Genomic DNA, 12,298 nt, shown 5'->3' with positions numbered 1-12,298 from the left:
CAGAGCTGAGCAACAGTGGTGAAGGGCTGAGAAGGGCACCTCCCTTGCCCGTCTGGCAAGACAGTAACCAGTCTTTCAGGGTTACTGATTGCACTTTAGGCAGATCTGTGTTAGCCTGAGAAAAGTTGCAAACTGAAGCAAGTCATCGCCAAACTTACAACAACCACAGTCACTTCTGTACTCTTTTCCCTGTTCTTTCGCAGGAGGTTTTTGCTATGTGATATAACTTTGGTTTATGGGACCTTAACTGGTTTCAAGCAAATTGAAGGGAGGGGTAAAAACAACAACAACAACAGCAACAACAACAACAACAACAACAACAAAAAATGGGGCTTCTAAATACAGCTTTTGGTTTGAACCCAGCAAATTTTCAGAAGTAACAAATGCTAGGCAGTACAGAGGTAAAGTGAAACTTGCTGAGCAAAGAAAATCAGATTAAGGTTTGAGCCATATGAACCAAAAGAGAAGAGCAGAAACCTGCCTAAATATGGCCTTCAAGTACAGTTGATTTTCATTTCTATTTCCAGTGAGGAGGATGATTCTGAACAGGAGAACAAAATGGCAAATGAGAATGAAGTTACAGAAATGGAATTTATCACTCTGGAAGTCTGGTGAAGCAGAAGTTTATGCAAAGTGGAAGGAAAACAGAGTCTTTGGATCTAACTTATGCCATTTTAAAGTCATGAGAACTAGGTCCTGGTTATATGGATTTTAAGCAAGTCTGTACAATAAAAAGTGGAGCTCTACAGCTAAATCAAAGGGAAAATTTCCTGTTACTCAGATACCTACACCACCAGTGCAACATGACCGTGAAAACAAAATTACAGTGTCTGGGTGTACCAGAGTTACTATGCCATAGGAAGCATGGGAAGTTGAACAACGTCCCAAGGGCCACACCTGTCTTCAGCTGTGGACTCCAGAGAGGTGACCTCAGAAAGGTGCAGGGACAGGGAAGGGCTCTCACCCCATGCAGAGGGATGGAGAGAAAGCCTGCAAAGGGAAACTGGAAGAGTAGGGTCACCTGAGCCCAACCAAGGGAAGTCTGAAGGGGGCTCTGACTGGAAGACAGACCACAAGATAAACAGCAGGAACATGAAAAGGCTGGTTCAGTCAATGTCTGTTTTGATATAGGAACAAGAACCTGGCAATAAATAGATTTTAGTACATATTCATAGCTAACTACATAACAGCCACCCAGCAGGTGAAAGCAGGTTAATACCTTAATTTAAGGCAGGATGGTCAGCTAGGGAGAGGAAGTGATGATGGAGCATATGGGTTACAGGAAACATCGGATTTGGTGATCTGTGGACTCCTTACATTCATTTAACTCATTCTAAGTTCAAAGCAATTATAATATCTACCTTTGAAAGAAACAAGACTACATTTTGACTTCTCACAGAGGGTTGCTATTAGCAATATTATCCACGCCACAGCATTGATGATAACTTCTTCCCAGTTATATTAAATTAAACAGCGATCTCTCAGTATTTTTCTGCCTCCATATCAATTGATAGTAATCATCGGAATAGTTTTGTTTACTTTATACAGATACTGCGCCTTTTTAAAATTATAATTTTACCACAAATGGTAGATTAAAATCCCTGTTAAATTTCAGGCAGTGTTTAAATTTTGAGTATACTTCCATGTTTAAGCTAACAAAATGTGACCTCTTGCTTGTCCTGACAGAGACTTGGATACTTGCCAGCCAGATTGATCCATGTTCTTAATCCATTTTGCAAATGCAATTATCAAGGGGCTTAGATAAAGTCAGTTCAAGAGACAACAAAGTTATTCATGGGTAAGATAAATCTGTTTAATGCCAAGAAACTATTCCTTCATTTGCAAGGAAGTCCTTCAGAATTATTTTGTCACAGTAGCTTTTACACATTGGCAAATTGCTCCAAGGGTGCAGCTATAAAACTGCTGAGGCAAAGGGTTCAGTTGGCTGGAGCAGGAGCAAGGCTTAGGAACACAATTGCATCCTATGGGAAGATACCCACACTGCTTCACCAGAGCTAAGCCCAGAAGCAGGAGCTCTGGGGAGCTTTTTTCAGAGCAGTGGGAAGATATATGTAAATAATGTAGCTAAGAATATACCATATACTGGTATATACTGAGTATACTGCTGGATTTATAGGTCTTGCCCAGATTCTTGGCTGCTTCTGGTTGTGATCCACAGAGAGACAGAAGAAGTGCTAATCAACTTGCACTCCTGGCAGTGCAATGTGGGAAGCAGGAAAGGTTAATAACTGATGGACTGACTTAGCCATGTATGTTTGGAAAGCAAGGATAGCAAGCAGAGAGGAAAAAGTGCACCAATGGCTTCTTTAAATTACGATAACATCTCTGGATGGAGTGGGAAAAGTAAAATAATATTTTGGCAGGACTTCCTAGCCACTCTGCATGAGATGGAACATGCAGACATACCCAGGAGGAAGGTGGACACCAGAAAGATGAATATCTTACCTAGGTAGAGACTCAGCACTTAAGCATAAGACCTGCTGCTGTTTTACATGCCAGAGAGTCCCTGTGCAGTTTATGAGACGGCTATTTTTTGCCTAGTGTTGCTTTATAAGGCATCCTTGAAATAACACTGCGAATGTTGACAGATCACGGCTTATGAGGAGGTAAAGGGATTCTTTTTTTAGCTGATTTGCTGAATTAATCGGCCAGTGTTCTTATCTGTGTGGGGCAACTGTAATCTTGAGTTGAGAAGTGGTATCATGTTTTTTCAGGAGCAGAGGTAATGGCCATAACTGATGCAACGGGCTGGGACAAGAGGACTCAGTTAGGCACAAGTGGAAAAGAGAAAGAAGGGCAGCTAAACCATGGTCAGAGAAGGCAAAAAGACAAAAACAGGCAAAGAAAGGGCACTTCTGCAGAGAACAGTTTAGCCTGCAGGAAGGAAAATGGAGGTGAGAAAAGACCTTCAAGCCTGCTGAATTATTATACTAAATAGTGCAGATAGAGCAGAATTGAACAAAAAGAGGAAGAAAGGAAAGAAAAACATCCACTGGCACAGGCTGCCTAGAGAAGCTGTGAATGGCCAATCCCTGGAAGTGTTCAAGACCAGGCTGGATTGGGCTTTGAGCAACCTGGTCTCATGGAAGTTGTCCCAGCTCATGGCAGGGGGTTGGAGCTATACAATCTTTAAAGTCTCTTCCAACCCAAACCATTCTATGGCTTATGACAGGCAAGGATGTGTACAGGGCACCTTTACAAAAATTATATTTATTTTCTTCTGAAACTGGTGAAAAGAACACACTTTCAGAGCAAAAATTGACTCAGTCAAGGGGAGGTGCCATGAACTGATCTAATAATCTGCAAATCTAATACTACCCTCCTGTTTTTCAAAATATTTTAATCTATTTTTTCTTTCCTTTTTGTGACATAAGTATTTGGTTGTCCTTAATGCAAATGGCTGGGTTTTGGGGGAGCACAGAGAATCAGTCACTAACTCGTATAAGAGATTTTTACTTGTATTTCTTCAGCCTAAGGTACTTTATCCAGTTAAGTTCCGTGGCGTACTAGGATCTCTTATGAATCTATACACCCCGCAAAAATTCTTAAGAGTGCATACATTTGGTGTTACAAAGCACTCAACTTTTCTATTTCTGTAAACACATTACAAGTCACTTTTCTAAGAGGTTCAATTTTAATTCAAATCTGTGCGTTTTGCCTTTTTGAAATGCTGTGCTTCTGACTATTTGCCTTTCAAGTAAGACTTATGATGATACTGAGGACTAATCTCTGCCACTTTTTCTTGTGTTGATTTTTTTTTCCCCTGGATCAATTCCACCGGTTTTAATGCAATTAAATAAACACCATCACACTCCTGTTGAGCAAGGCAGCCAAAATCTGGGCTCGAGATGGTGATGTCATTGCTGTGCTGGCTGGATCCTGACCTCAGCAAAGCCTTGCTGGCAGTTCTTAATGCAGATAATGCTTAAGGAGATCTCCATCTGCTTTCTTAAAAAGCAGATAACTTAAAATAGACTGCAGCAACACTCATGGATTTTTTTTTTTCTGTTAGGTCCTGGCAGCCCAAGTTGAAAGTGCATTTCTGGGAGGTTCACCCCAAGTTGTTTATGGCATTCCCGGATATTCATCATGAAATTCTTCTGCAGCCCATTGTAAAACACAAAGGCTCTAAATCCCTCCAGGCTTGACAAAGATTTGTGCAGAGATTATAAATGAGCAGCAGATTAGCTCCAGATGAAAAAATCTGTTCTGTTAGAGGGCTAATCTGTTCAGTCAGTGGCCGGGTTTGCTGCACATCTTTGTAGCAAGGTCTGACAACTCTACCTCCCTGCATCTGGAATTTCGGTCAAAATCAACGTGTCGCTTTGCATTGTGTCTTTGTCCTCTCAGATGGCTGACGCCCTCTCTGGCATCTCTCTGGTGCTTGTGCCTGTTGCAGGCAGCATGGCTGTACCAGGCAGGGCTCTGCCAGGCTGCAGGGAGGCAGCAGGCAATGCTGGGAGCGTTAGCAAGCCGTGAGAAGGCTGATGATGAGGACTTGGAAAAGAAAAGAGCTCAGAAAAGATGCAACTGTTTTCAAAGCCGGTGGCAGGATTAAGGAGGCAGAGAAGCCTCCTCCGAAAACTGAAGAGGAGCAGTCACATAAGCACACAGGCTGCCGAGCCAAGGTGGCGCAGGGGAGCTCAGTCAATGGCCTTGGCACAGGACAAGGAGCTAGTTTTGCCTGACTTTTAATCCTGGCTAAATCATTGAATCTCCTCTGTGATCTCTGACAAGTTAGAGAATGTAGATATAGGAAAGTCCTATTAGTCCAGGTAATGCAGTTCTCTACAATACAGGATTAGCCTGTAATCTTTATTTACTAGTATTTCATGGGATGAAGCTTCTGACACACTACCTGTGGTACAGTGTTCTACCTGTAGTACACTACTGCTGCTTGTACTGTCTGGTGTTCTCACAGCCAAGAAAGTCTTCGATTACTTTGCTTTAAGATGAAAGTATTAAAATAATATCTCTCCATTATTTCCCATTTCCCCATTATTGCCCATATAATGAAGAGTAGCATTGGAAAATAGGTCTTCTAAATCTTAACTCATCTAAAAAAAATTATCAAGGTGAGCAGTTCCTTTTATAAACAGCTGTTCAGAAATAAGTTGTCTTAGTGATGCGTCTTGACCTGCCCTGCAGGCAGCCATTCTGGGAGCAGGCTGTGCTTGCCCCCTTCTCCTCACCATCCACCCTTGCCTCCTGCCAGGCCAGCTGGGCTTGACCAGGAGCTGTGACCCAGGAGCAAAATTAACAGCAAATACTTGTGTAAAATGAAATGCCTCTATCTGTCTGCAGGAACATTAAAAGAACTAGGGGAAAAAAGTTTTAAAATAGCAAAATCCTAAAACTAATGTCTTACCTAAAGTAGGTTGTCAGCTACAGTCTGTGTTGTCACTGTAGTCGATAGGTGTGTACTCAGTACAGCCCAAGGACGTAGAAAGCAATTCAGCTAACCAACCAGACACAAAAATGTTTTCAGGGAAAGCTGAATTTCTCTCCAGACACCACTGGCTGTATTAACTAGACAGATGAATCTTATTCATGATGTCTGTGGGCTCTGCCTGACATAGACAGGTGGTGTGGCCTGCAAGGCTTTTGTCTGGAATCCAGAACTCTCTGCAGTGTTAGGATAGATCTGTTCCCAAAAGCCTTGTGTTTTCAGCTCCAGTTTTGTCCAAGATGCTACCAGTGGTCCCATCTTTTTCACAAATAAGAAGACAGCACTTGCATGGATCCTTGGTTTCCATGAATGCTTGATCTGCCAAATTGTCAGCTTAAATCTCCAAAAACATAAGTATAGCATAATAAAAAGATGTGGTGAGGCAATACGTTATTTTCTTTCTGAGAAGCAGAAGTACTCTGAAAGCACTTCAGTTGATTCACTGAGCATGGTGGTTGAGTTCATGTAGTGTATCTCATAACAGGACTACTGCAGAGAAAAAAAAAAAAAGAGATACCTTTTGTTAATGCTAACAAAATACAATGAGGAGTGTTTTCTTGGTCAAACACATCAGGAGTGCAGTGATCTGATTGTGGACTTTCAGCATGTCAGATTCTTATTTCTGGGTTATCCAAAAATGTCTTCAGTTAAGAAACAGCTGGTATTTTCTTCATGGGCGGGCTTTCTATCTTGCAGAGTAATTTTTAAACAAATTGGCTCACATATTGCATTTATAAAGTAATGCCATTTGTAGAGGTCTAATGTGATTTCTGGCTACTGTTTTGTTGACAACTGACTCATAATGTTTGGCTCTATTTTTCTCAATTTCTTCATTCATACAATTCTTTATGACATTATGGGAAACAGCTTACTATATGTCTACTATATTACTCAGAAATAGGTTATGAATTAACACAACTTATTACAGATCTAGATAGATAGATAGATAGATAGATAGATAGATAGATAGATAGATAGATAGATAGTATATTTACTTGTCTACAGCGTCTAAATGAACTTCTATGGTTTGGCTGTTCTGTAGTCTCCAGTAAGAGATCATGAAAGAACCAAGCATTTTTTGCAGATGTGAAAATCCTTTTTTTGCCTATAAAAACACTTCAATAAAAAGCAGAAGATCACTATGACAGATCTGGGTCACTAAGACAATGTGATGTGTACTAGCAAGATGTTAGAAGCAGCAAAGTATGGAGCTCTTTTAGAGACTGGGTACAAAGAACCAGGTCTCAGCTCTTTCTGTCATGGCATATAATCTGTTTGGTAAAATGAACAAGCTCTGTCTTCATCCATTACTCACCCCAGAAGATTCTTCTTCTGTTGTTATTAGAAATCTTTTATTAGTTTGTGGTTCTGTTATTTAATGGATAGTTAATATTTTCTTTTCTGTGGCCCCATCTTTTTCAGTAAAAATTTATTCTTTTTTACATAAGTGTGATTGGAATCATATGCAGTATTCCAGATGAGGCCATAACACTGTTGTCCACTGTGCTTTTTCAACTCGTTTGAGTCTGCCCAATGCTGTGTTGTCACAGTCTTGTTGCTTTAATAGCAGAAAGAGATCAGGATACCCAGTTCTGTCTCCTCTCCTGTTTCCAACTGACAAGTCCCATAGCTGAGATTATTGTTTATTCTCAAGGCTATGGTCTTGCACTTTGTCCCATTAGTTCCTGTCCCTTTTGGAGCAGAGATCAAGCGTTTTGTATTACACAAGAAATTCAATGCAGAAGACTTTAAACTTTTTGAAAGGATAATTTCTAAAAGCCTCACTGAAATAAGGGGAAAGGTGAAAAAACTTATGATTGCTCAAACACAGTTCAGTTACCCAGACATCAGTGTCTAGTTCCATAGGAAAGCCACCTGGCTCCAGCTCCTTCTTGAGAAGGATGTTGGCTCATCATTTGTCACAGCTGCTTTCTCTGTTCAGATGCTTGAGTATCTCATGGGTAGGCAACTGAATCCTGCCCTGGGACTGAGATTCAGGTCCAGATTTGGATCATAACCATGAGTTTGGGTCTTCAGTCTAGGTGTCTACTAGCAAACTGAATGTTTCTGTCACTGTGAGCTAGTTAATAGAGCTAACTAGGAAGGAAAGAAAGAAAATGTGAAAGAATTGAAAGAAGTAGTAGATTCCCATTGAGAAGACAGAATAAGCTTGCTTGCTGAAGGCTTTCTGATGTTTTAAAGGAGGATAAAACAACAACAAAAAAAAAAGTAAGGAAGAAATGAGACATTGTAATTATATAATATACTTCTTCCATTTTTAAATTTTTTTCTTAAGCTGTCCACTAAGTAGCAATATTGGAAGACAGAATATGAATGAATCTGAGTAAGTCAATAGGAAGCGAGAAATTCAAGCCAATGTAATTCAGCCCACAAGGCAAGTCTTCTCTACCATTTATTCTTTGTTGTCTTTGAGGCTCCTTATGTAAATATTTGGGATTTTGGCAGGGTGGTTTGTCTTTGTTATTGCAGTGAAAAATTTGCTGCAAGTATACTGACTGAAGTCTGCTTCGTAATTATTTGCAGTAACAACTCAGCAATGGAGAGTTAGGGTTGTAAAGCTGCCAATTCTGTATTAATGTGATCTTCTCTTCCTCTCCTGACTGCAGCAAGCACACAGTTGGTGTAGGAAGTCTGCAAGGCAGAACAAGCAACCATATCCATCTGTGTCAACAGATTCCCACCTCACCACTCTGCCAGCCTTTCTTCCTCAGAGCCACCAATCTGTCTCTGAACAGCCGCAAGAAATGAGTCAAAAAAAGGTACATCACACAAATGGCCTTGGTCATTATCTTGGTTTCTCCCAGCAGGACTTGAGACACAGTGATCAAGGAGACTTCACACGCAGATCCAGGAGTGCCTCCGGCATTTCTTGGTCGTTCCAGCGAAGCAAGTCTCTGTTCTGCTTGCCCACAGTGAACTCCTCTTCAGCATCAGAGACATTTCGTTTCAGTGAACCATTTCAAGTTTTAAACACTGAGTCACCTGCAACCAGGTTAAAAACATGGAAATGCAGCCCCAAGCTTAACATTGATGACTTGGAGAGTGCCCAAGAGACCGATGTGGACACAGGCAAGAAGCTGTCCTTCTCAGACCTGTCTGTGGTTTCTGCATACTCTGCCCTTAATGGATTTTGCAGTGAGTTGGAAGACTCTCTTCCGTCACAGAAACAAACTGTCAGTAGGGCTAAACAGGCAGCCACCAGTGGAAGGCCTGTATCAACCCTGTGCAATACTTTTGAGTCAGTTGATGGTTCATTGCCTTCTCTTTCAGAATGGTCTTCCAACTCTTTCATGTCAGCATCTCTCTCCAAGCAACACAATCAGCCCTTGAGAGCAGCTCCCTGTTCTCTGAATGATCATGTCTGCCCAGCTTCACCAGTTAATGAAGAAGAATTTTACATCTGAGGTTTCTCTGTCTTTTACCTTCCAGAGCAAACGTGTTCTACTTGTGAATGACAGCAGTGGGTCCACCCTGAGCTTACAGAAGGTTCCTTGCTGAGGAGAAGGTGATGCAGAAGTGTGTTAAATATTTGAAGAAAATACTCAGAACCCTCTGAGATTGGCATTCCCAAACCGGGTACAGTAAAGCAGTCTGAGATTGCACCCTGTATCTTTGTACTGGAGGATATGATCAGCACAGAGGCTTTTGCACAGCAGCACAAGGTGGATGTTTTGTGACCAGCCCTTGTACTGGTGGTCAATACTCTCAGGTGCATCACATCAGGACACATAGATGTGTGTCTAGTTGGGACAGAAGGTCATTAACCCTTTCCTCAGGGATTATGGAGACTTCACTCAGCTCCTCATCCCTAACTTCCAGCTCTCATTGCTGGGTATCCTGGGTTCAGCTGGCTTTGGTGTTAAACACTGAGGCAAAAAAAGGCATTAGGTACCTCAGCATTCTCCCCCTCTCTTGACACTGTGCTAACCTGTGCATCCAGCAAAGAATGGAGGCTCCTTAGCCCACCTTTTGCTGCCAATGTATTTACAGAAACTTCTTTGGAAGAAGGGTCACTCCTTCCTCAGAGAAGAGGAAATTCCACAGTATCTTTGACAGATCAGGATGCAGAAAGTGCCAAAAGGGAAACCTTAGAGAACATTTTCAGCCCTCTCACCCAGAAAAAAGCCCATCCTTTCCAGCAAGAAGGGAGCCATCTGGACTGTTATCTGAACCACTTGTACAGACAGTGGTAATCTGAGTCAACCATGTTTGCTACTTCTAACTCAGGCAATACAACTTACCTTTTTGGAATACAAACCAAGAAAGATAACACAGCATTTTTATATATTGCTACACCATTAGATCCAAATAAAAGACAGCTTCCTGCTTTTTAAGGAGTTGTTATTTTTCTGTTTAAAAGAAAGAATAATGCAGAAACTTATTCTTTGTATTTCAGTGCAAGCATACTTCTTTCTGGATAAAACTTGTTTCTCCTTGAATACCTCTCCTCAAAGGGAAAACAAGTCAAATTATCTGGCTTTCAGAAGATGTTTTTAAAATATGCATTTTTGATAACCTGTTTTGCTTTAAATGAGTGTTTAAAAAAAATAAGTGAAAAGCTGCTAGTATGACAGCTAAGGATCTTCACCAGGATTTAAGTAATATAAACAGATTTTATAATGCATGTTCTGAAAAATTACATTTTTGGCTTACAAGTGTCACTGATTATGACTCTGGTCGAGCCACTGGGGAAATGATCAGTTAAAAGGTGTGTGTATAATGCTGGGTGTAACCTGTATACAGATGTAAATGCTGAAGACCCACCGTGATGGCATTTGTGGTGTGTGAAATAAAAAGGGTGGGAAAGCACACACATACTGTAAATAATAGTTACAAGAAGTGGAACAGCTCCCCTGGCCCATTTAGGTAAGTGCATGGTTTTTAGAAACTATTCTGGAAGAAAGTCTAGAGGAAAATGAGTACAGGTTTTTAAGGAAGGAACCTGCAGCTCAAGTCCAGAAGAGGCCAGAGGGATAGTCAAGGCTTTTTCCTTTTGCTGTTGTTTTCTTCACACAGGAAAAGAGGCAACAAATTGAAGTCCAAGTCTCTTCTCTGTGAGATGATGTCGTAGCATTTACGAGGGGTAGGCTTTTTCTTTTGTGCTAAACACAATGAATGAATAGGAAAATCTATTCAAGGCAAAGAGCACAGAAGATTAACAGCCTTCTTCTGCCCTCTAAAACTGTTTAGGCTTACTGCAGTTTTGGGTAAACTATTCTCTTTCTGGGACCAAAAATAGCACTGATGAAGAATTTGTCATGGTGTCTGTGTTTACCTGCTCTGTGCTCCTTCAGACCCGGCAAAATCATTTCTCTGACTGTTGTGACCTTTAGATCAAATCCCCCCGTGGAACATGTGAACCTGATTTATCTAAATTTGTATTTCCATGTTACTGTTTGTACCCTGCCAAAATATATATAAAACATTATGAAGTCAGACTAGCCGCTTTTTCCATCAGCTTGCATTTCACCATACAAACAGTGATGCCTAGGACAGTCAGCATCTATGGGTTTCAATTTATGCTTCATCATTTTCATGGTATTTTCACAGTATTTTAATAATACAGATAACATTTGATCTGGACATGAAATAAAAAACTTGTTTGAGCTGATGTAGCTGTCTGATCCTGTCATCATGCCAACACTGAGACTTCTGACAAAAGCTGATTGGGGATTTTAATGAAGAGGAGGCTCTGAACCATCTTTCTGCAAAGGCATGCCTCTAGAAGGAGTCCGTCACATCTGGGGGCTGTCACCTGCTGTGGCAGGAAGCACTGGTACTGGAGATCCACAGGGAAGCGCAAGACAGCTCAAGTGTCAGTCATGAAGTTTGTTACTGTGTTATTAGTTGTGTGTGTTATTAACCAGCAGCTCCACAAGCATCTCAGCTCCAGATTTGCCATATTAATCCTGATGGGAAGAGAGCCAAATGAGTGTCCACAGACTCTGCATTTGTAGTGTTCCTACTGGTTCTGTCTCTGTTCTGTTTACTGATACCTAACTAGAGATTAAAGTTTTAATTGTTTACATTGATGGTGCTTGTAACCAAATCTTGTAAAAAACTGAGTGTACTACTGTCAGGAAAAACAGAGGTGATAGTGTACAGAAAATTTTCTGTCTATAAAAAGAAAGCCAGATTATGAAGCATGTTTTACTGAAGGTAGGCTTCATTAATTCTTTTCCCATTATTTAAGAAGGGGCTTATCTCTTCAGAGACTTGAATATGCACGAGTTTCAAGGCATTTACTTATTGATTTGGTTAAATTATCAACAATGTATTTTGAGAACTGCAAGATTTTTCTGAACTTTCTCTCCTTCTTACCCCAGAATACTTCTGTGAAATAAAATAGAGATGAGAACTCAGTTGTACATAACCTCCTCTGTGTTCATTTATGAAGTATTGCAGACTTACAGAGTATTTTAACTAGGCTTCCAAAATTACTGCCGTGCCACAAGCTCTACAGTTTTTGGCGGTGTGTGTTGATGGGATAATTACAAAATAAACACAGCAAAAATATATTTTGTTGGACTCAGTTTTGCCTCTGCAAACTGGGTCTTTTGATTCTCACTGTGGTGTTGTAAATAATTTTCTCTAGTAAAGATGACTGATAAAATAAGAGCTGTGACACATATTGGTAATCTTGCATGCATAAATCCCATCTGAGTTTGTTTGATGTACATTGGTCTTCATAATCATTATTTCCTCTTATTTTCATCAGTGTGTGGTGTTACCTATTATGCATTTCTTCATTTTCCCCATGGGACACATCTGCATGTCAACATTACATTGTACATTCAAAACTGTGTA

General features: G+C 40.6%; 1 protein-coding gene across 1 annotated transcript in view; it reads left to right on the top strand.

Annotated features, from left to right (window-relative positions):
* Positions 1-11,853, top strand: part of FAM124A (family with sequence similarity 124 member A) — a 40,624-nt gene extending 28,771 nt beyond the window's left edge. The window contains exon 4 of the mRNA XM_066177446.1: positions 8,098-11,853. Coding sequence (XP_066033543.1) covers positions 8,098-8,895 — 798 coding nt within the window. The 3' untranslated portion in view covers positions 8,896-11,853. The remainder of the gene's footprint in view (positions 1-8,097) is intronic.
* The last annotated feature ends 445 nt before the right edge of the window (positions 11,854-12,298 follow it).

Source organism: Chamaea fasciata, unplaced genomic scaffold (genome assembly GCF_029207755.1).
Source record: "Chamaea fasciata isolate MVZ Bird 193981 ecotype frontalis unplaced genomic scaffold, bChaFas1.0.hap1 SCAF_2, whole genome shotgun sequence".
Lineage (NCBI taxonomy): Eukaryota > Metazoa > Chordata > Aves > Passeriformes > Sylviidae > Chamaea > Chamaea fasciata.
This window is presented reverse-complemented; position numbering and strand designations above follow the sequence as displayed.